At 44.4% G+C, this 23323-nt stretch overlaps 1 protein-coding gene across 2 annotated transcripts in view; it reads right to left on the reverse strand.

The window, feature by feature from the left end:
- Positions 1 to 565: 565 nt before the first annotated feature.
- The window catches only part of ssh2a (slingshot protein phosphatase 2a), a 31385-nt gene continuing 8627 nt past the window's right edge, over positions 566 to 23323 (reverse strand). Inside the window, exons 1-14 of one of the 2 annotated variants that reach the window (XM_085245262.1) lie at positions 16847 to 17386; positions 10236 to 10348; positions 9808 to 9872; positions 9190 to 9311; positions 8891 to 8956; positions 8696 to 8761; positions 8051 to 8245; positions 6076 to 6169; positions 4954 to 5082; positions 4751 to 4797; positions 4460 to 4606; positions 4159 to 4359; positions 3200 to 4076; positions 566 to 2735 (exon numbers count right to left, since the gene is read on the reverse strand). In XM_085245262.1, the coding sequence (XP_085101388.1) occupies positions 1104 to 2735; positions 3200 to 4076; positions 4159 to 4359; positions 4460 to 4606; positions 4751 to 4797; positions 4954 to 5082; positions 6076 to 6169; positions 8051 to 8245; positions 8696 to 8761; positions 8891 to 8956; positions 9190 to 9311; positions 9808 to 9872; positions 10236 to 10348; positions 16847 to 16974 (3882 nt within the window). In that variant the 5' untranslated portion in view covers positions 16975 to 17386 and the 3' untranslated portion in view covers positions 566 to 1103. Of the gene's footprint in view, positions 2736 to 3199; positions 4077 to 4158; positions 4360 to 4459; positions 4607 to 4750; positions 4798 to 4953; positions 5083 to 6075; positions 6170 to 8050; positions 8246 to 8695; positions 8762 to 8890; positions 8957 to 9189; positions 9312 to 9807; positions 9873 to 10235; positions 10349 to 16846; positions 17387 to 23323 lie in introns of those variants that run through there. The other variant, XM_085245263.1, reaches the window with a different exon arrangement.

The raw sequence follows: 23323 nt of genomic DNA on the forward strand, positions 1-23323 counted from the left end.
GTCTTCATATATGGAGCCTGTGAGTTTTGATGTCTTAGTTATCTCCAGCCTCTCTTTTTTTAAAAGCAGATTCAGTCCTTTAATGTCAGTCTGTGCCTCGTGTCTGCGTGTGGGTCTCTCAGCAGGGGCTCCGGTGGCCTACATCTCAGTATTTAATTACCCACATGAAACAGTAGGTAAAATGTCAGCCTGAAATAAGCTGCGCTGAACACTGATGGAGATCATTTCCCACTGGAGTTGGCACCGACGTGCTTAAAAGATCGGTTAGTTGTAGTTAAAAACGAGAGGTAAAATGTATTTCTATTAAGGATGTGCTTTTCAGTCATTCGAAAAGAGAAGCTTGGTAGTGGCAATACCCGATGTCATGAAATCCAGTTTTAGTGTGTGGATCAGCCTGTCCAGCAGGTGGCGGTATATTTAAAAGCTGGCCTCATTTCTTTGCCTTACATGGGAGTGGCTAAAAACAGAAAAACTAAGGAGTCACTACCGTTAAAACAAACTCACCACCTTTATTTACTGCTAAAGCAATTAAGTAATAATAATAATAAAAAACAAAAACAACATATCAGCTTTGTCCTGGTTTAATTAAAAATCTGAATAAAGACATGTCTGCCAGCTTTGAAAACAAAACCACAGAGACAAGTCTACTGAGAACAGTGCAAAACAACAATCCTCCCCGGGGTAAGAAACACGTCTCAAATTTTTTTTTAAAAGAAAAAGAGTCATCTAAACAGTAAAGTGCATGGTTTGAGAAACAAAAGCCCCTCTGGTTGGAGTTTTAGAAACTCTGAACAGGCAGCGAGGGTCACACTTAAAAAAAAAAAAAAAAAGGGGACACTGATATAAATGAGTGCATGAGCACCGTTCAGTCTTAGTTTGGACATTCATGACACTGTACAGACGAACCTGAACTCCAGTTCATACAAACATCCAGTGGTTTCCATGCAAATATATGCTCATCATTCATGTCTTGCATACTATACACATAACACCAGAGAACACACACAGGGGGTTACAGCTGACATTCATACACATCATGCGGTCTCTTTCACACACATAAGCGCAGCTTCAGTCGCATGTGTTCCAGTCTTGCTGATCTGAGGTTACATGGTGTTGTATAGCAGAGTGACGGCTCGCTGCTGCTTCTTCTCAGCGGAAGCTTTGCGAGAACGTCTTGACGAGTGTCCTCTCCCCGGCTGACGGGATGCAGGGACCGTGCTGTTGCTACTGCTGCTGTTCTCTGACTCCTCCCGTTCTCCTCTTTCCCCTCTGGTGGAGGGGGAGAGGCCGAGGGGTGGAGGGGATGTGTCATCACTGCACGAACCTGTTCTTTCAGAGCACGGCCTCTGAGCCAGCACTTTCTGCTTCTTCCATGTGTCGTCCGGGTGAGACTGGGGCGACGAGGGCGAGTCAGGCGAGTGCGACAGTGTTGCTCTGTTGTGCGTCCTCAGGTCCAAGCTGCTGAGGTCATGAGCCGACAGCTCCAGACAGTCCAGTTTAGCCAAGGAGGCCGATCTCTTCATGAGAGACGGGGGGGTGAGCCCCGCCTGGCGGATGCGCGCCTCTAGCTCTGTGGCTCTGTGCCAGTCTGTTGGCTCCAACAAACTCCTCTGCTCCTGCTTCTCTAGGAGCTGCTGCCCCACTTTCAGAGCTGGAGGGCTCTCTTCAAAACTCACCCCTTTATAACTTTCTGGGTCTGTGTCCATGGCGTCTCTTGGCCCCTGAGGCTGCCCCAGTTCTTGTGCTCGACTGTCTGCCGTCTCGAGGGTGATGCCCTCGTGAAGAAAAGCCTGCAGCTCTCTCAGCGTCTGCTGAATCTTCTCCAGCTCCTGGCTGCCTCGGGCCAGCCTCTTCTGGGCAGCGCAGACGGGGCCGCAGCCCTCTTGCCTGACCCGAGAGCTTTCATCCGTGTCCGACTCCTGCAGCGTCACGCCATCCAGAGTCATTAGGTTCGAACAGTCCTGCAGGTTTTGGCTATGGAGCTGGCCCCGTCTGAGAGACTGGGCTGAGGTATCTTGAGATGATGCTGATAACTGCTCAGCAGAGGCCAGTGATGATGTCACTGTGTGGCTATCTGTGGATGTGTGCACACTGACAGGTATAGCACCAGAGACTTGGCTGATATCTGACTTTGGGGAACATGAAAGGTCTTGGAGGTCGCTTGTGCCTGAGAAATCGGGTCTTTTGTGTGACCCCGTGTGCTTCTCTTCATCTTTGGACGTAGCATTAGCAGAAACAGCCATGTTCTCTCCCTGAGTGATCCTTTGTTCTGCAGCATGCATGGGGGAGTGGAGCAGCACGTGTTCGGAGGATACGGACAGTATGACAGGAGGTTGTTCGCTGCTGGGCGAATGCAGCGGAGACCGCTGACATGCCACCATCTCCAGTTCCTGCTTCAGCTTCTGCTCCAGCTGCTTGGTGGCCCGCCGCACGGAGCCCGCCGGCCAGTCGCACAACAGTGTGGTGGGAGGCTGGGGGTGTGAAGGTGGAGTCGAAGAGGTGTGCGTGACTTCAGAAGACTCCCCCTCTTCCTGATGTTCCGGTCGGATGACCTGAGGACTGTGAGAGGATGGAGGGAGTGGAGAAGATGAGGAGGAGGAAGGAGTCTGAAGAGATGCGGCGGGGTGTGATATGGCTTCGATCTCAGTGACAATATGGCGGACTGATATTCCGTTGTCGTGGTGAGTGTGATGAATCCGGTCAGGACTGGTTTTGTCAGAGCTGTCATCAGACTCCTGAGAGACAAAGAGAGGATACAGACTTTATTAGCACAGCCATTGTGAGGCTTTTATTCCAAGCAATGACTTATTAGCTCAGTCCTGTTTACACTCTTTTATAATCCACATAATACTACTGACAACTCGTTATAGGAGGAGGTTTGGTCTTGATTATTCTCTCATTGTCCAGCAGGTGTCACTGTGATCAGCTCAATCTATCTGCTACCACACAGTCCTCACATTCACTCAGATTCCAGTTTACTTCCCTCTGATTAAAACTTTAAAATAAAACCGTGGATACTATTCAAAGTTCATTTAAATCTCCTAAATCAAAGGATTTGACCGGAATTTTTAAATTTTTCTCTTTACAGCTGATGATGATGACAAAGGTCACTCTGAAAAGTGGTCGTACAACTGAGATGCTATTAAAAAAAATAAATAAATAAAAATGAACAGAAAGAAGCAGCTGAATGAAACCTTACCTGACTCATCTCATTCCTCTGCTCCTCCTCATCTTCGCTGACCTCTGTTTCTCTGTCAGTTGACAGAGACGTCCTTTGCTGTGCCTGCTCTGAAAGCGTCCGATGTCGGCCATCTTTGGCCAGCCCCAGAAACTTCTCCCGGGCGCTGAAGAAGTCGATGCTGTCCGTGCTGTGGGTCGATGACCCATCTGCCTCACCGCGGGTATCCAACTCGCTCGGGTTGTTGTTGTTGTCGTCGCTGGGAGCGAAAGCCGAGATCGGAGGCGAGGAAGTGGGAGTCGCAGGGCTGAGCGGAGTGTGGCTGTTGTTCGTTAAATCAGACAATGATTGGTTGATCATGTCCGAGTCAGTGGATCCCAGAGTGAGAGGAGAGACTTCCTCTGAACTGCTTCTGTCGGGTAAGATGAGGAACAGCTCCTCTGGTTTGCCCACTGAGCAGGACAGATGTGTGGGAGTGTCCCTGTGAGCGCGCTGCAGTTCAGGGGTGGGAGGTAGGATGTGGAGCGATGGTGGTGGAAGTGGAAGAGCGACGGGCACAGTGATGGCCACGCTCGCCGAGCTGCCCTGCTTTTCCTCTGGGACCACGGTGGCTGCTCGGGGTCTGGGGAGGGGAAGCAGGCGGGGGTCTGCGCAATCTGATCTGACCTCCTGAACCAGCGAGTCACACACTCCGTTGGAGAGCGCGTGAGAGTCTTCGGGCTCGGGGTAGAGCGCCTGCAACACGGCCACACCCAGGAAGTGATGCACAGACGGGGAGGAGGTGTTGTTATTGTGAGAGTCAGCGCGGTTCAAGGAGGGAGATGAAGGCTTCGAGTCCAGGCGATCTGATAGGTCGCTGTCACTGTGGGAACGCCATAGCTTATTATGCCTCTGTTTGCTGAAGAACAAGAGGGAGAGAAGAGTTCGTTAGCTCCAAATTCCTTCTAAGGAACTGTACATGTTTCTGCATGAGAGCACACCTTGCCAGCAGAATTCCCTGATACTCCTCCAGCTGCTTCATGAAGGAAGGGTTCGGCTTGGTGACGGCCCGTCTTTCCTTCACATAGTCAAAGGCGGTGTCCAGGTTCCAGCCATACTCCTTCATAGCGTAGGCTATCACTGTGGAAGCAGAGCGGCTCACGCCCATCTTACAGTGAACCAGACACTTGGCACCGGCTTTCCTAAAGTGGGAAGGGAAAGAGGCAGGGTTGAAGCACATGAACTAGTGAGAAAGAGGAGCTTAAACTGTGTGTGTGTGTGTGTGTGTGTGTAGAAGCCTACTTGGCTTTGGTGATGAACTTGTACGTGTCGTTCCAGTACTCCAACAGGTTGGTGGCCTCCTCGTCGTACACTCTGATGTTGTGGTATTCAAACATTCCTGGAAAAAAGTTGTCGATTTCCCGGGTCACATTCAGGATGTAGCGCACTCTGGAGGAGAGACGGGAGGAGGCGTGTCAGTGTGATCTCATGGATGTGACGATGATAAACGAGCTACTCGTTTCAATCGACTTTAACGAGAAAATTTATTTAATAGATCAATTTTAATCTTAGCTTAAGTGACTGATCTCTTACCCACTGTTCTGCAGCTCCTCCAGGTTAGAAGCGTTCCACTCTGAACCCTATAAACAACACAGGTCCAGTCATTAACAGCACGCGCTAAGTTTTTATTTACAATTACAAAGACAAAACAAGGTTAGATGCAGCTTTTTACTGAACCTCAAGTCTGACATGACAAACCTTCACAGGCTAATGGAATCAAAGCCCAATTGTCTCACCAGGAAGACGTGATCAAATATTTCCGTGGGGCTGTCCATCTGTCCCAGGATCACAATCATCTCATTGTCTATGAACTCTTTAAACTCCCTCAGGTTGCACACCATCTGGATCTCCAGCTCTGTTCGGATCTGTGAAAGTTCAGGCAAACAATAAATGGTCTGATGACAGCTGATAACAGCAGCAGGGAAACGCAGAAAATCAGGGCATAAGTACATCTTTACAAGTAATAAAACCACAGACTGTACATAAAAGATGACTGCAGCCTCTGCGTCTGAAAAGTGAAGCCAGTGGCGTAAACATGCATTCTTTCTCACGACCATCGTGAGGAGACATCTGGGCTGCAAAAGGAAGTCTGAATCAAGCTTTTCAGAAAATGACCCTGTTGCTCTTGATTTATGACCTCTGTAAACACTTTAGTGATGAGTGTATAGCCCCAGTGTCTAGTTTCAATTCTAATTTAAATTTAAGTTACTTTGCACAGAAAGGCCCCTCTCCTGAAACCAGTTTCCAGTTTGGATTTGGGAGACAGACACCATCTCTACTTTTAAGATTAGGCTTAAAACGTTCCTTTTTGCTAAAGCAATTGGTTAGGTGGTTAGGATTCAGGTGACCCTGAATCCTCTCTCTTCTACAGTATGTCCTTTTATCCTGTCTTTCTCCCCTCACTCGCCATCCGGTCGCAGCAGATGGCCCCGCCCCTCCCCGAGCCTGGTTCTGCCGGAAGTTTCTTCCTGTTAAAAGGGAGTTTTTTCTTCCCACTGTTGCCAAAGTGCTTGCTCATTGGGGGTCATATGATTGTTAGTTTTTCTCTGTATGTATTACTGTAGGGTCCACCTTAAAATATAAAGAGCCTTGAGGCGACTGTTGTTGTGATTGGTTGCTATATAAATAAAACTTAATTAAATTGAAAACGGACAAATGACACATGACTGAGGACGCCAATGTTTACGTTGTGTAGACAGCTGGTTTGAAAGAGGAGAGAAGGAGGCCATCTACACAAGGCCATCTGTTCACTTCACAAGCCATGAGAGATGTCATGGTGACTATATCCACCTTTAATGTGCAGTCTATAGTTAACACCTACATCTAAGCACCAAATGTAAATTTCACTGTCCCCTCACCTCCTTTGAGGTGACGTTCTCCAGGTCCTTCTGCATCATTATCTCTCTGAGGCGCGTCTTGATCAGCCGTTCTGTGCGCTCCCTTTCTGTGGGCCTGCACATAAAACACACAAAGACCTCCATTTAAAAACAACTTTAACACTTGGCCAAAGTAAAAAAAATAAATAAATAAAAAAATTCACTTTGAAGAGAGCCACCTTCACAGCTGCATTACATTCATGTTCACTTTTACGCAAGTCTCAATGACATTACTTCCACCAGAGAACTACGGCTTTGTTTTGTGCTCCCGTTTGAGTTTGTGCTCTCAGATTTTCTGTTCCCCTCTCCAGTTTCTCAGAATTAGACAAAGTCCCCTTGTAGGATCTGCTTCTTGTTGTGCCGCGCTGTGTTCCTAAGTGTTCTGGCTGGGGGCCTTTCCGACGTCACACCGACGATACCAACAAGTGGCCTAATTGCCTCTCTGGAGAGAAGAGCTCAGTTTGTCTGTGAACGACTTCTTCTAACATTTTTTCTTTTGTTTTTTGCTTCAAACTGATTCCGGACATCAGCACACAGCAGTGTGGGTCAGCAGCTACAAAAAGGGAAAGTACAGTGACCACAGGTGTGTGACACTGCACAGATGAAAGCATCATCTGTGTTGGAAATGAGGTAGGAGCTCAACCCTGAACATTTCCCTGACCTCATGAGAACGAGTTGAGTGGAACGAGGGTTGAGTGAGAAAACAACAACAACAAAAACTGACACGGGTTATTTACTGACATGCAGTAACACTTTTACCTCACAACAAGCCTCCACTTGTCTGCAGACGGCCTGAGGGAGGGAAGCCTAGTCAGGCAAAAACACAGACTACACGAGGGCAAATGACGACATAAGGACCGGAGCTAATGAGTAAATGAATAATGGAAATTTTACGCAGCTTCCCTGAATTGCTTGCAGGTAGATAAGATTATTTTTAGTGTTGGGGCGGGGGAAAGCCATGTCAACAAACACTGACATGTCACGAGGCTTTAGCAGCCTCCCTGTCCGGGAAAACCAACAGGAACTTTCTGTGTTTGGCTGTAAGGGGCAGAGCCAAATCATTCCGAGAGAGACTGTGCGTGTCTGTGTGTGCGAAGTGTTTAAACGTATGGTTTGAAGTGGCTTTTTTTCTGCCCGAACTGTTCCTCATTATTTCCTCAAGTAGCCCCCGTCTTTGTGCTCACCACCTGCTCCTGTCTGTTTTTCTGCGACTCTACTTACCTATGAGTTTATCTGGACTCTACTTTTCCATAAGTAAATCAAGACAGCTAAAGCCTTGGCTATTTTAGACTCCAGAAGACCCCCAAAGAGAGAGTGTGTGTGTGTGTGTGTGTGTGCGTGAGGGGAGAGAGGCAGACAGTCTAAATAGGTAGCAGAGCATGTGACGAAGGAGCAGGGAGGGGAATTTCCCTGGTATCAGTGAAGACAAATCTATTGAAGTCACTGCTTGTATTTTATTATGTTTCCATGTAAATATGTTGATAAGGCAGCGTTATTCATCATGTTGTGAACACGTTAATGATTAGGCACCTTTGTAAACATCAGCGCTTCAGGCTTTTGTTTTGGTCTGTTGTTTTTGCCTCTCCTGGAAGGTTAGAGAGGGCACGTGGCCTCATTCCAGAGTCCATGGATCTGCAGACTGCAATATTTTAGTTTGGGGATGTAGCAACACTTGTTATGCTTGTTAGGCAATGCTGTTAGGAAGATGCGACTGCAACATATTTTTTACTTTTCACAGAAACAGCCACGGTGAAGGTGAATTTGTGATGAAACTGTGTACGACTGTGTGAGCAGTTACTGCTGTGAATTTCTGGGGAGCAGCGTGTTTACCCTCTAGTCTATGTCATGTGCATGTGTGCACATCAGGCGCAGGGTTTATGCCACACAATTCTCAAAGTGGTTTGCAGTGCTTCTCTGAAAAACCCTTTCCTTAATGTGGCCATCCTAATCTACTCACAGGTCTGTGAAGAGGACGGGTGAATTGGCACGGTGCGATTCGACATCCTGCATGGCGTTCCATTCGTTGATACACAACTGGCTGGATGAGACTCTGCTCTGGTAGTAGCTGACCCAGGTCAGGAACAGGCTGCCTGGGTAGTAGTTGTGGCAGCGAGCCACCTCGCAAGCTTTGTGGAGCGACTGGAGGGCTGACCTGAGGGCAGACAGTTGAAAGCAAGGAGATTTTTCACATGAGTAAATGTCACTGGGAGGAATGAAAAGTGCAGAAAGGAATTTGGACTTATACAGAGTAAAAGTTATGTGAGAGTGAAAATAAAAAGGATGGATGTGTGAAGAATGAATAAAAACATGTGAGAACTAAACAACAGGGCATAGGTTGAAGCTATAAAGAGGCATAACACGATCATACTCAAAGGAGGAAGTCAGTCGGGGACAACAAAATAAAGATATGAAGAGGCGGTTCTGACACGTGAGAGGGATTGAAAGCAAAAACATGATAAGACAACAAATGAAAAGATAAGAAAAAGTGAGGAAAAAACAGTCTGGAGGTCAAAGTTAAGGGTGGAGCACAATGGACACATTGTTTGCAGGCCAACAGCTTCACACGGCTGTCATTCTGGTGGAATAAATAAAGGTTGCTCACCACATGGCCTGGACAGACACTGGTTTGAAGACGTGAACCCTGTTGACTGTCGACACACTAAAGCCACTGTGGAGATGCAAAGAGACAGGTTAGAAAACACAAAGCTCACAAACAAGTAAACAAAGTCATCAGAGCAGTCGGGCAGCTGCCCCAGGGAGCAGTAAGAGGAAGCAGGGAGTAGGTGTGGCGTCTTACCCATCTCCATCCAAGTGGATCATAGTGTCGCTCCAGAGAGGGAGAACCAGACCCACCGTGCAGCAGCTGCCAGAGAAGATCGACAAGGTAAAGACAGTGAAACAAGATCCACTGGTTTGCTTACTTTATCCTTTAGCTGAAAAAACTTTCACTGATTTATTGAATTTCTCTGACTGTGTCAACTACACCACAGTTACAGTATGAGGACGATCCAATTCAAGAAGAAAAAAGAAATCTGCATAGCAAAAACATAAATTCTTGAGTTATTATAAAACTACAATAAGACGGAGAAGGTGTACCTATCAGAGGAGACAAAGTCCATGCCGAGCACGATGCTCTCCTCTGTGTCCTGTCTACCATTGGTGGAAACCACCACCATGTAGCGGGTTACCTGAGGGCAGGCGCTCTCCAGACGCACAGCCTGCAAGAAAAGAAGGACAGGGGCAAACTGTAGAATCACCTGTGTAATGTCTTTGACTCTTTACAGCCCTGGAAATCAACCCTTTATCATTCAAGGGCCTATAGATACTTTATACCACAAGACTGGCATTTAAAACTCTGGATAGTGAATATGAGATATGCAGGGACAACCTAAGGTGGTTTTAACCAGTCCTTTTTTTAAAAATCCCTCTCTCATAAGCCCTTTTCATTAAACATGCAGCAGGGACATCAGGGGAAAGGCGAGCACACTTATAGTACACTTAGAGTTCTGCAAGGTTCATGTGAGGGTGTTGTTGTTGGCACAGCTGGAAGAGCTGAGACTTCCTTTGCCTCATAACTGTTTATGTTTTCAAAAGTCAATCCATGTTTCAGTTCTTAAGACCTTAATCAGATGCTCTGGAATATGCTCTCTGATCACAGGACCACACACAACTGACCTTTGTAATTATATTTATTTATGTGTGCTTGTTACTAACCAGTCTGATTGTGTCTTCTGGGCGCAGCACAGTGAACATGGTCTGAAGATGCTTCTGGAGGTCACCTGGACAAAAACATTTTCAAAGTATGAGACGACATCAGATAGAAAGTGTCATTTCCCGTGTGGATCCGTTTTGTCTGTGACTTATTAAGATGTTTTTGGGTTTTTTTTTTTCCTATCCAGCAAACAAGCTCACCACTGCTGAGCTTATCTGCTCTGTTGTGAAACAGCTTGACAGAAATTAACGCCAGCCGTGACCCATGATGCTGTAGAGGAATGTCCATTTGAAGACATACTGTGCTCTTTAATCTCAAGTTTTTCCACAGAGTTCATTTGTGAGGTTTGGGGTGAAAAAGGGAGTAAGAGGAAGTTTTGGGAGATGGTGCAGCTGCTGTTTGTGTGGGCGCTGTAAGTATGAGGGTTTACCTGTGTGTTTGTTCCTGCGCTGGCTGATTCGAGGTGCGGAGTTCTGCGTGGGACTGTTACCCCTGGGAAGGAAGAGGGCTGCACCTTTAACTGTGAGGAAGCTCTCACTGATACTGGAAGAGAAGAGAAAATGAAGCATGAATAGAAGCCTAAAAAGCAAACTTATCTAATCATAACTGGTATTTTTTTGCGTAACTTAATTTGAAATCGCTTCCTTCCACATGCCGACCCCGGATGCCCATAACAGGCACAAGACGGGGACACGGACTAGTAGAGCGTTGTCGTGCCCCTGTGTCGCCGTCACAATGCCCCATTCAGCTCGCCTCTGGTCTGCAGGCTCCCCAGATCAGAGCTCACAGACCGATGCGAACAAAACAACATCCAAGCCCCGATGTGAACTCAGAACACAATGTTCTCTGGTCCTCCACACAGCTGGATTACACACACAAGACTTACTCACACTAACAGCTGCCAGGAGGGAGGGATAGGGGGAACTGAGGGGGACCGGGGGTCCGAGAGGGAAGATGGAACGAGTCCCCCTCCTACACAATGTTTTAGCTGCGATAAGAGTTGGCCAGCGCACAATACTTCAATCCAAAGCAGGCCTAGTTAAACGGGCTTTTTGCTCCCTTTGAGACACTTAATCTTATTAACTGTGACTGAGGTCACTGCATTGAGGAGGAAGATGCATTATAAACTGAGGCCAATGTTTTAACTGGATACCAGTTAAAGTGTCGTGCTTGCATGTATGATTGACCAGCTAGAAAACAAGTTAAAACATCTACTCCTGCAGCAGCTAATGATAACCATGCGATCATTAAAGCATAACTTTAATGATGCTAAGCGAGAAGTCTACCACTTGGCCAGCCGGGCGCTCGGCTGCTAGTGTTTCATGAGTGGATACAGAGAGAAAGAAAAGAAAAAAGAAAAGTACTGCTGCTATGAAAATTATGCTCTTAACAAATATAATTAATATATAATTAAGTAACTCTTCCAGCCCAAGGAGAAATGCATCATTATAACAAAAACACATCGGCTGTATTCACTTTGCAGGTTTTGCCAAAAATGACACCACAAGTCAAGCTGGCAAGAATGCAGCCGGTGTAGAAACAGATGTGCGTGCAGCCACAATGATCCTAATCAGCAAAACGTGAGTCTTAAAAGTTAAACACATTCTTAAGGAAGATCCTTTTCTGACTTTTTTTAAAAGATGCAGTAAATAAACATCAGTTCAAAAAAGAAATAGAAAAAAAACAAAAACAAAACCACTGCAGATACAAATAGTTAGTAGAGGAAACACTCTTCCAAGCAGTCGTCCAACCTGTTCTGCTCAAAACAAGGGCGGCTTTTAGCTGGCAGCTAAAACAAGGAACTGACGCGATAAAGATCACTGGGATTAATGAATGTGAGGTGATGACATCAAATCTCTGAGGTCAAACAATCAGGTATTTGACTGATATGTTTATTTTGATGCTACCCTAGTGTGCCGCGAGCATATTTTAGCTTTAGCAGCAGGCTTACACTCAATGAACCCAACTTGGAGTTCATCAAGTTCTACAGTTTCACACTCAAAACAGCAAAAAAAGTCCAGTGCTGTCTGTCATTTAGTCTTCCTGTCATCCCCCCTCTTGTCTGTAACTTCATCTCTCTATCCTCCCCGCCATCCAACTGCCCTTCCTGAGTTTTGCTGAGACCATAGATATGGAGAATCAGGAGACAACGCAGAGGAAAAAAACAAAAAAAGACTGACTTGTGCTGGGCTCATTTCCCATAACCCACCCACCCTTGAACCAGCTGTTTCCTCTTACTCCCCCCCCCCCTCTTTTTTTCTGTTTTCTGCATTTCACACAACTTTGTCCTACTTTTAAGTTTCTGTCATTCTCCTCAGTTCCTGCTGCATCATGCCCCACTTACACTTGTGAGTTTCCTATGTGCTGTACTTGGAAATGACTGTGTACAGCAGCGCTACTGTACAATGTCATGTAATGCAACACTGCTACTCTTCCCGAGAACCTGGTGTGGAGGGTCACGCGCGTGCGAGCAAACGCGCACTTGTATTCCTGCGCACAGACACACAGAGAGAGTAATGTAAGCCCCATGCTTTGAAAGGTGGGGGGCTGTGAATGACTCTCATATACAGCTTCTAAAAATACAGTAGTCCTTTAAAAGTCTCAGCAGTCGATGAACTGTACATAGAAGCTTCTCTTTGACGCTGCAGAGGGTTCACACTGAAGCTTGCGTGTGCTGCTGTAATACTGTACTCAGGCTAGTGCTGGATGAATACAAACAAGTAAAGCCAGTTAGAAGCACAGAATATCATCACCCAGAGGAATCTCACCAGGGTTGCATCGAATGATCAAGAGATTGATTATTTTGTTTAAAAAGAAGAGTTTTTGGAAATAAACAAATAAATAAATAATGAGCATTCACCAGTTCAAGCTTCTCTAATTTGACATTTTACTAAACAAGATTAATGTCCTTGAGCTGTGAACAGTTTTATCTGGACATTTTTCTTGATTTCTGATATTTTATAGACAAAATTTTCAATTCATTAATTAATAGGGCACACTATAGAGTCATTAGGGACATAATTCTTAATTTCTGCACCATCACACACATCTGCTTTGAATCTAATGGGTAAATCTTTGAATCACTTCAAGCCTCTCATTAAATTAGAATGATCAACTCATGTTATGCAGCTGCCTTTAAGCCGAACTCATTTTAAATGATAAATTAGTAATGTGATATGGCACCGTCAGACCGATAACACTGCAGTCTGTAGGAGTGTATGAGAGAAAGATAAGAAATTGCCAAGACAGTTGAAAATATGCACTTTCAGGCTGATTTAAAGGCCAGCGCTCTACAAACATGAGGACACAGCAAAGGGGGAAATGGAAAGAGGGCAACGAGTTCAGTTAAATTGGGCTCCACAGAGCCAAGTGGACTGTGAAAGATGGGAGGTAAAGAAAGAAGACCCGGTCAGAGCGTGTAGCTGAGAGCAGGGTGGGTCATCTTTTGGCATTAAGCCATCCCAGGCTTTTGGGCTAAAGCAAAGCTGTAGGTACATGTTAGGGCAACAGCCACAGACACAATCATCACTATGTAAGGACCACTCCACATAGTGGGCAGATAGCTGACTGACCCCCTCCTCCAGCCTGTGCCCATATTAGTCACTCTCAGGAGGAGAGTGGGATAAATATAGGGTCTGCTCTGTGGAGGGCAGGTCCTCCTAAGGCTTTAGGAGTTTACAACAGAGACGGATACAGCCCATGAGAAAGGCAGGGAATTAGCTGCTGTGTATGTTTATGTGTGTCCACATGTCTGCAGGTGCACGTGGGCCCTGATGCCTGGAAGCATAAGCCATGAACATGCAGAAAAAAAAATGACAGACAGAAGACCAAAGGGAGAAGTTCGTGTAGTGTCACGGTGAGCTAGCAGACCCACAAACCTCAACGTCCTCATTCAAGTCTGGCTGAAGGCCCGTGTCACACGAAATCTCAAGAGGTTACATGTTTTTGATTGTAATTTTAATCAAAGTGCATTTCCACAAAGTCTGCTCGATGCTAAACAGACTGTTGGACAAACATGGAAACTCAAATAGCAGATGAGGGCCTCTGGAGCAGAAGAGGTCAGGACCGATGAAGAGACAAAATTCGGGTCAAACTAAACATAGACTTTTGTTTTGCTAGTACAGTCGGCTTGCTGCCCTTTTCCCCTGGCTTCTGCAAGCGTGCAATTAAGTACCACAAGTTTCACTACTGTTTCTTTGGTAATCTGATAGACAAAGGTATGAGTGCTGGAAATGAACATACCTGAGTCAGGCACTCGAGGCTATTCTCAGAAGGATCCGGACTACATTTTACACTTACAGTTACAGAAAGAAATCTTTTTTTAATGTGGCCGAGGCAAAATATAGATGAGCAGTGGTTGTACCTGGACACAATTAAGCACTAATAGAAACTTGGCAACAAACAGGATCATCTGTTTTGTCTGATATCAGGCGATTTACTTAAGCTAATTATACAAACTTCGAGAAACCTACTTAACGTTAAAGGCAAATCGCCCACACACAGCCCAGGTAAGGACCTATAACCAGGTGCCTGTATCACTGTTCAGCTGATAGTCTCTTCCGCAAACGCTCAAACAAAACATCTTTGTCACGTTTCAGTCCCATCCGTTTGCTTTGGACAATGTGTACAAAACACAAACACGGATAAAAGTGGAGGAGAGGGTTTACCAGTATCTTTTAAAAACTGATGGCACAACAACAGTGTTCCAGGTGTCGTTTATCCTCAGGCAACACTTAAAGTCCAGTGACAGCCTCAAAGCCTGTAATTACGTGCAGAAACCTGGTTAAAAATCAGCATTTGTCTGACATAAACAGACATGTATGTGTGCACACAAACAGAAAAAAATGAAAGCACGTCCCCTGTGTCGTGATAAGGGCTCGAAACCATCTTTGGGCACTACAAAAAACTGCTGATCACAACAAGCCACTAGCATCATGCTGTATTTCAAACAAAGCCAGGAAGTCAGAAAGATTCCCACATCTGCTGCTGTTTACCAGACACGCGACTGCCAGTAAGCACTGTGTGCCTGTCTCAGAGTAACTTCTTCCCATAAACCAACCTTGTGCAAACTCACAGAAAAAAAAGAAAGAAAGAAAAACTATTTCCTTAACGAGTGGGTGCAGCTCTAATAAAAGCTAAACGTTCAGTTTACTCAATAACTTTGCTACACTGTCACGTGTAAACCAACTAAAAAAACAATGCAATCAAGACACACACTTTGCCCTTGACTTTCCTGAAAACCATAATAGAGGGCCCGTTCTCATGCGCTCGCTGACTCCATGAAAACAGCCCGACACTGGAACTAAATACAAATTGGTTAATGCTGATTACATAAGCTTTTAATCTAGTTTAAGTAGTTTTGAAGAAGTTTTGCATTGATTTTCTTTTTCCCCCTCTTCCCCAAATTTGTTGAGATTATCTGAGACAGCACCACATGAGTTTAGAAATACTGGAACACAGTAGGCCTTTGATCTGTCCTGAAGAGCAGACTCGTCTTCACCACATGTACAAGTCAGCTAAATCCTTTTACATCTCTCAGGCAAAACCAAGCCTTCACCCAACTTTGCCTTGATGTCTGCAGGCACAGAGAGACAACAGATAAGACCACTGGATGATAAAGTAATCATCCATCGCTGACATCTCAACAAAGGGCATTAGTTCTAATCAGAGGTGGGACCAAGTCATTGTTTTGCAAGTCTCAAGTAAGTCTCAAGTCTTTATCCTCAAGTCTCAAGTCAAGTCTCAAGTAATGTCAGGCAAGTCAGAGTCGAGTCTCAAGTCACTGGTGTAAAAGTCCGAGTCAAGTCACAAGTCTGAAACTTTGAATTTCAAGTCCTTTCGAGTCTTTAAAAAAAACAAACGAAAAAATAATGTTGCAGTTATGCTAAATGTAAATATTAGACCATGTAATTTTAAAATCTGTGTTTTTCTCAACACATACAAAATAGTGAACTTAGAAAATATACACAAATTGTGAAATTGCACCTCTTTAAAATGCAGCTCAATTAAACTTAGCTCCAAGAATAATTTTCACCGACAGTTCTGTATTAGAACTTCTAATACAGAACAGGATATATGGACAGCTTATAAAAAATTCTGATGAGCAGCCAGTTGTGCAGTACTATTATTGGTTTACCAGACACACAACAGTCCTAACTGTTTGGGATTATTTTAAAAGTCACATTCAGATGCTTATTGCTTAAATTAACTGTCAGGATCCAGGTGGATACGGGTCAGTTTGAGTCTTTTCCTTAATAATATTAAGACACATTAAGCCACTGACCTCAAACATAAAAGTTTAACTTGTCACATATTATAGCCAAAAGTAAAGAAAACAAAAAAATTATTTACAGTTTCTTCTTTCTCCACTTTATTTAACTCATCTTCCTCAAAAGCTCTTATTTCTATTTCAGTCATGATACTAAATACCAACATGCCCCCTGCCACATAAATCTCTTATTATGGCAATCGGGTGACCCCTTCCTTCCCCCCATTTCTCTCCACTAAGTATACCTAAAGAGGAATCCCTTGCTTAATTCCATGTCCACACCTGGAAACAGGTTGGATGATTCACACAGGCTGAAGAGCACTTATGTCTTAGTAAGGTCAAAAAGGGAGTACTGTGATGAGTAAGACCCTGATACGTCACCAGGAAATACATTCATCAACCCTGATATTACAAAACCCACATATTGCATCAATTCACTAGAACACCGAGTATTGTGGTAAATGATAAAATTGCTACAAGATGAAATAATGGTGACAATCTGGTGTGTATTTTAAATCTTTATTAGCACACTCGAGTTTCAGACAGTACGCCCACAGTCTACTTCCACGTTGGAGTTGAAGTTGTGCTGGAGAAATTTGAATGGAGACCCTGTTACTTAACGGCAGCTTCACTCTGTGTCGCAGTCCCACCTACTTATTGTTTTTAGTCTCACTCACACACACACACACACACTATGTCGTCTAATTGTTTATTCAATACGAAACAGCCCACTGTCACTACTGTTCACAGCATGCCACTCTTGTGCAACTTACAGCTGGTTGATCTCATTTTTTGACACCACCGCGTCGTCGCTGAAGTAGGGTACCATCTTTGCCCCGCAGCAGGAGCAGAAGCTGACCGGCGACGAGCAGTCGGAACCGGCCACCGTGCCGAGGGTCATGCCGTCGAGGGCAGCGCGGAGGGAGCAGAGAGCGGCAGGTGTTTTTAAAGTCCGATGGAGAACTTTTACTCCTCTCCCACAGTCATCGCAAACAGTCTTCCGTGGGAGGATTTTACGGCGCGATTCGACAAAAAGTGAGGAAATATTCCTCTAAATATTTCACACAAAAATAAGACGTTTCCAAATCGTAGTTCTGTTACAATAAATAAGGCAGGAAGATTGAAGCTAGCACGCCGTGTTCCTGCCCCCGTCAGCAGCGTATCACTGTCCAGTATTTCCCCAAGAAAGCAAAAGCCATTTTAAAAGAGGATCACCGCAGCGTTTTCTAAAAACATATTCATCCCTGCCACAAGAGGTAATATCCTTTACCATGTACAGTACTGAGGCGTATGACTTGGGTCAAACTCTTGCTGGAGAAGTCATAGCAGGGAGGAGCTGGAGCCACGTGTTTTTGGGAAATATGGGGAAGCCAATGAGGGCAAGAGGGAAGTGGGACTGACGGCACTAGCAGCACCTCTGCATCGACGCTTTTGAAAGTAAACCAGTTCTCTACTCCGCAGGTTTTTGGCTGCTTTGACTGGCTGAAGATACAGCTTCAGTGTTTGGTTAGAAGTTGGGAATTACTTAATGCCGCATCCATAATAGATTAAACACGGAGTGGTGCATTTAATAAGCCTAGTATGTTAAAGTTGCCAGAGTCAAGTGAGGCCCAGCAGCTGATTAGTTGTCCCGGCACAACAGGGTCAATAGAGGATCTATTCATTAACAAGCTAATGTAATAGAGGGAATAAAACTCGCATGGGCTTTTGGTTCTGCAGTCAGCTCACTGTGAAGACTTGTCTCCTCTCCAAACTTCCCTCCCAACACACAAACCATGTGGCTGGGTTACATAAGGAGCAGATAAATGAGAAACAGGCTGAAGTTATCTGGGCTGAGCTGCTGTAGCAGTGAGCCTGTAGTATCTAGGTAAAGTGGAGCCTGCCTTGTCAAGAAAGTCTGGGTGAGCAGTGACTGTTCCCATGAAGCTGGTCTGAGGGTATCAAGTATCAGCTGAGGTACTCCATGCTGTGAGGTGGGCACAGGTTAAGGTTTATTTTATAGCCTTTTAAAGTTTTATGTTCAGTTGACGCGCCAGCATGCTGGGTCCTATGTAAGCTGCAAACAATCTGAAAAACAAGGTAAAACCACAGCGCACCCCCCTGCTGCTGCAGTCACACCAACGTGTGCCAAGTGCCTTAAATTCTAAACTAAAACATCTGTAGTAAATGACCTCTACCTCTACACAATGGAGAAGAGTCATACTGTGTTTACAGAGGGCTGGATTTTTGTTTTGAGTGTTTCCAAAGTAGTGCAGTTATCGGTAGGAAGTCTGAAAATAGGGCACTATTAAGAATACTGTTACACAATACACCTTTGGCTAAGCAATCACAAACTTTCCAGCCTGTAGTTCTTACATCCTGTTAAAGCAGAAAACACTGACTAACCTGTAACAGTAGCACCTGGAAACTTTGTTGGATGTACTAGTGAATCTTTAAAAAATGAGAATATTTGGGAAAAGGGGGGGGATTTAATTCAAAAAGGTAAAAGTTCATATATTCTATATTCACTGAACATTAAGTGAAATCTTTGTTTTAAATTTTATGATTATGGCTTATAGATCATGAAAATCTGAAATCCAGTATCTGAAATTAGCCTAATCCAGTTCATTTCAGATTTTGCAGTTAAGTACAAAACTTGTGTAAACATAAAAATAGAAGCTGTTGGTGTACCAGTGTCAGGTACAAAACTGTTGTGCCACTGTTGTTAGATTCACACTGCTGAACTGCATTGACTGTACCATAGTGCGGCACATTATCACTGAGTTGAGAAGACTTTCTGGTAGGGCTGCTCAATTAATCGAATTTTAATCACGATTACGATCTGGGCTTTCAACGATCATTAAAAATGACAGAGCCGATTATTAGCCCCTCCCTCATTTATCCGCGACACCTTAAAGGCCGGTCCGTGAAAATATTGTCGGGCATAAACGGGTCCGTGGCGCAAAAAAGGTTGGAGACCGCTGATTAAGAGGACCCGAGGGAAGCTCGGAAAGCTAAGCAGAAGTTATTTGGAGAGGAGAGTGACTGCTGTTGGTTGAAAAGAGAGGTAAAAAAAAAAACTTCAGTGGTGTTGCACACTATTTTATATTATTTTCTAAAGTCATTGTTAACCCTTTAAAGCCGGTCAGAGCAGCATGCTCCGTTTTGTGTAACTATTTTTAAATCCCTGTAGAACCCGAACCGCGTAAGCTAGCACAATAATTTGTTTTGCATATGAAACCGGAGGAGTTGTACTTACATCTTATGCCATCAGCTTGTCCTCGGTCACGGTTTCGTTCCACATAAAGCTTTGCAAAAATTGCATAAAAAGCGCTTGCAGGAACAAAAACATAATATTCCAGAAACACGCTTTGCCGATCCGATCAGCTGTTCGTAACACTTCCCACAGTGAAACAGACGTCAGCGCGAACTGTCGCATGTCCACCATTTCCTGGCCGAAACTGGAAGTGACGTCATTTTCGCAGAAATGTAGTTTTTTTACTTGTAGGCCTTAAAAGCCTATACTGGTCATGTTTGACTTTTCTGAATAGTTTCTGGGATGCTTAGAACTCAAATTGCACTGCTGGAAATAGTTTATTTTGATGCACCTGCTGTTTTCTTTGCAAATTTGCATCATAGGATTGTTTTTTTTGTTTTTCCTGCAGTATATAAAAATTGGTGTATCTCCAAAATAAAACTATGAAGACACTCAAAATAAATTTCCTGTTGTTGTAAACTATTTTTTGCAACTTTTTTGTATTTAAAGTTTTGAGGGATAAACCTCTTAAATTTCTCCAAGTAGAAATATATGTAAAAAAACAAAACAAAAACGATATAAATTTTTTTGTAGTTTATTGCACTTTTTTGCAATTAATGTAGTTACTATGGACTTAATGCATACATATTATTAAAATATGGGCTATAACAGTTATTTAGCAACTTGAAATGCTCCCACAAATGGCACTACAACATGTAAAAAAAATAATATAAGCTCTGGCGGACTTGGTTCTATAGTAGGTCTTAAAGGGTTAAATAAATATCGTCAAATAATCGCGATCTCAATTTCAGTGAAAATAATCGTGATTATCATTTTTGCCATAATCGAGCAGCCCTACTTTCTGGGCCTATCAGACCAATGTCTGATCCAGCTATCGGACTGGCACATCCGTTCACAAACTATTAGAATATTTTCAAAGCTCAATTCAAAAGTGTTTATAACTTCGATATATATATTTATTTATATACTCAGTATTTATTTGGGTGCCCTTTACCAAGAATTGCTTCAGCAATGCGCTGTGGCATGGAGGTGATAAGCTTATTACACTGCTGAGGCATTACTGAGACCAAGGTTGGCTTGACAGCAGCCTTCAGATCATCTATATTTTGGGGTAAGGTATTTGTCATCTTCCTTTTGGCATCTTAACTTATAGATACTCTGGGGTTCAGGTCAGGTGAGTTAGCTGGTTAATCAACCACAGTAATAACATGGCTATTTTTGGCACTGTGGGCAGGTGCTAAGTCCTCTTCAAAAAGGAAAATGGCAATTCTCTATCAGATGGGAGTACAAAGTGCTCTAAAATCCCCTGGTAGACACCTATATGGGCTATGAAACAACCATGACGACCCCAAATCATCACAGACTGCAGGTTTGACTTGACACATTTTGAATTGTGTGCTTCTCCAGTCTTCTTCCAAAGCGTAAAACCTTGATTTCCAAATGTAATTCAAAATTTATCTCAAAGAGGACCAACACTTCAGTTATTTTTCTCCTTAGCCCAAGTAAGATGATTCTGCTGTTGTCTCTAGTTTAGGAGTAACTTGATATTAAGAATGTGACAATTGTAGCCCGTTTCCTGACTACGCCTGTGCCTAGAAGCTCTTGATGCAATACTAATACCAGCCTCAGTCCACTCCTTGTGACGCTCTCGTAATTTCTTAAATCCAGTCCAAGTTGTTGACTTGGTTTCCAAAATGTCCCAGATTTTTCTAGGAAGGGCTGGAAAAATAGGTCTGACCCACAGATGTCCAACCTCACAACTTATTTAAATGTTCTGATGCTATGCTATGAAATGACACCTTCAGTGGCAAGATTGGGAATAGAATAGAATAGAATAGCCTTTATTGTCATTGTACAGAGTACAACGAAATTGGAGTGCCACTCCCTTGGTGCAAGTTTCAATAATAAATATAAATGTAAAATATAAAAAGTACAAAAAAAACAATCGTAAGTACTCAAACAATAGTATGTACAATATATACAGGATAGCAGCATTAATATAATGACAGTATGAATAGCAGCATAATATAATGACAGTGACGGTATGGAATAGGTTCAATTGTTTTTGTGCTTATTTACTACGGTGATAGCTCTGGGAAAGAAGCTATCCCTGAATCTGTTTGTCCTGGTTTTATGTGACCTGTACCGTCGGCCTGACGGTAATAGTTCAAACAGTTGGTTGCTGGGGTGAGAGTGGTCCATGATGATATTGCCAGCTCTGCTGAGGTACCGAGAGTTTGCAGTGACCTCCAGGCTGGGCAGAGAGCAGCCAGTGATCTTCTGGGCTGTGTTGATGACCCTCTGCAGTACTTTCCTGTCTGCAGCTGAGCACCCTGCATACCATGTTGTTATGCCGTACGTTAGGATGCTCTCTATGGTGGCTCTGTAAAATGTCACCAGCAGCCTCTCCTCCAGGTTGTTCCTCCTGAGCACTCTCAGAAAGTGGAGACGCTGCTGGGCCTTTTTAACCACCGCTGTAGTATTTGCAGTCCAGGAGAGGTCATCAGATATCTGCACGCCCAGAAACCTCATGGAGTGTACCCTCTCCACACAGCTCCCGTGAATGTAAAGTGGGGCCGGGTCTGCTCTGCCCTTCCTGAAGTCCAAGATAAGTTCTTTAGTTTTCGTGGTGTTCAGTTGGAGCTTGTTAACTGAACACCACTCAGTCAGTCTGTTGACCTCATCTCTGTAGTCCGACTCATCCCCCCTTGAGATGAGTCCAACCACTGTGGTGTCATCCGCGAACTTTATGATGGTGTTTGAGAGATGGGTAGGGGAGCAGTCGGATGTGTAGAGCGTAAACAGGAGGGGACTCAAAACACATCCTTGTGGAGACCCGGTGCTGAGTGTGATGGTGCTGGACCGGTGGGGGCCGAGTCTGACAGACTGTGGTCTATTTGTCAGGAAGTCCTTGATCCAGAGGCAGATGGGGGTGGAGAGTCCCAGGTGAGACAGTTTCTGGACCAGGATCTCCGGGATGATATGATTGAATGCTGAGCTGAAGTCCAGAAAGAGCATTCTCACATAGCTTCCTCGGTGCTCCAGGTGACTCAGCGCAGTGTGGAGCGCTATGGTGATGGCGTCCTCGGTGGAACGACTTGTCCTGTAGGCAAATTGGTGGGGGTCCAGAGTGGGAGGCAGACCGGCCCTGATGTGCTGACAGACCAGTCTCTCAAAGCACTTCATCACTACAGGCGTAAGTGCAACAGGCCTGTAGTCATTTGGGCTGGCCACAGCTGTCTTCTTGGCGATGGGGATGATGGTGGAAGTTTTGAGGCAGGGCGGGACGGTGTTTGATGACAAGGAAAGGTTGAAGATTTTAGTGAAGACTCCGGTCAGTTCGTCAGCACATGCTCTGAGAACCTTTCCATGTATTCCATCAGGACCTGCCGCCTTCCTGGGATTCACTGACCTTAGAACACACCTCACTTGGTGCTCCCTAAGTGTTAGTGTGCCAGTGCTGGGGACGGGTGGAAGTGGTGTGGCAGCTGAGGGCTTGGTCGTCTCAAAGCGGGCGAAGAAACGGTTTAGATCCTCAGCCAGTGAGGCGTCCTAGATGTTGCCTGGTTATTGCTTCTGTAGTTGGTAATGTGATTGATCCCCTGCCACATTTTTCTGGGGTCGTTGTCAGCAAAGTGATCTTCAATCCTCCTCCTATAGGCAGCCTTAGCTTTCCTGCTACAGCATCGGGAGCTGGGATGTTGTGGCTGATTGGTGTATGTTCTAGGTCCGCGAACAATTTAATGAGCTAGAGTTGCTCTCCTTAAACTGTGTGCCATTTTATTATCCCCTTCTCTGAAATGATTATGACATGTTATTGTCATTGTTTTATGAAGTACTCTTACTTATCTTATAAAAAATCTCCAAAAACAAACGTATAATCGTACTTTTGCAAGTAGCGAATGACTGTTAATAAAGCTGAACTCATGACAGTGAATGTAAACTTATGTCATAATAAGTGAGCTAAAATAAAACTACAACCCTAATTTGCATA

Source organism: Mchenga conophoros, linkage group LG14 (assembly GCF_057382185.1).
Source record: "Mchenga conophoros isolate Kocher_MC1m ecotype Shallow Benthic linkage group LG14, M_conophoros_male_GT1.1, whole genome shotgun sequence".
Classification (NCBI taxonomy): domain Eukaryota; kingdom Metazoa; phylum Chordata; class Actinopteri; order Cichliformes; family Cichlidae; genus Mchenga; species Mchenga conophoros.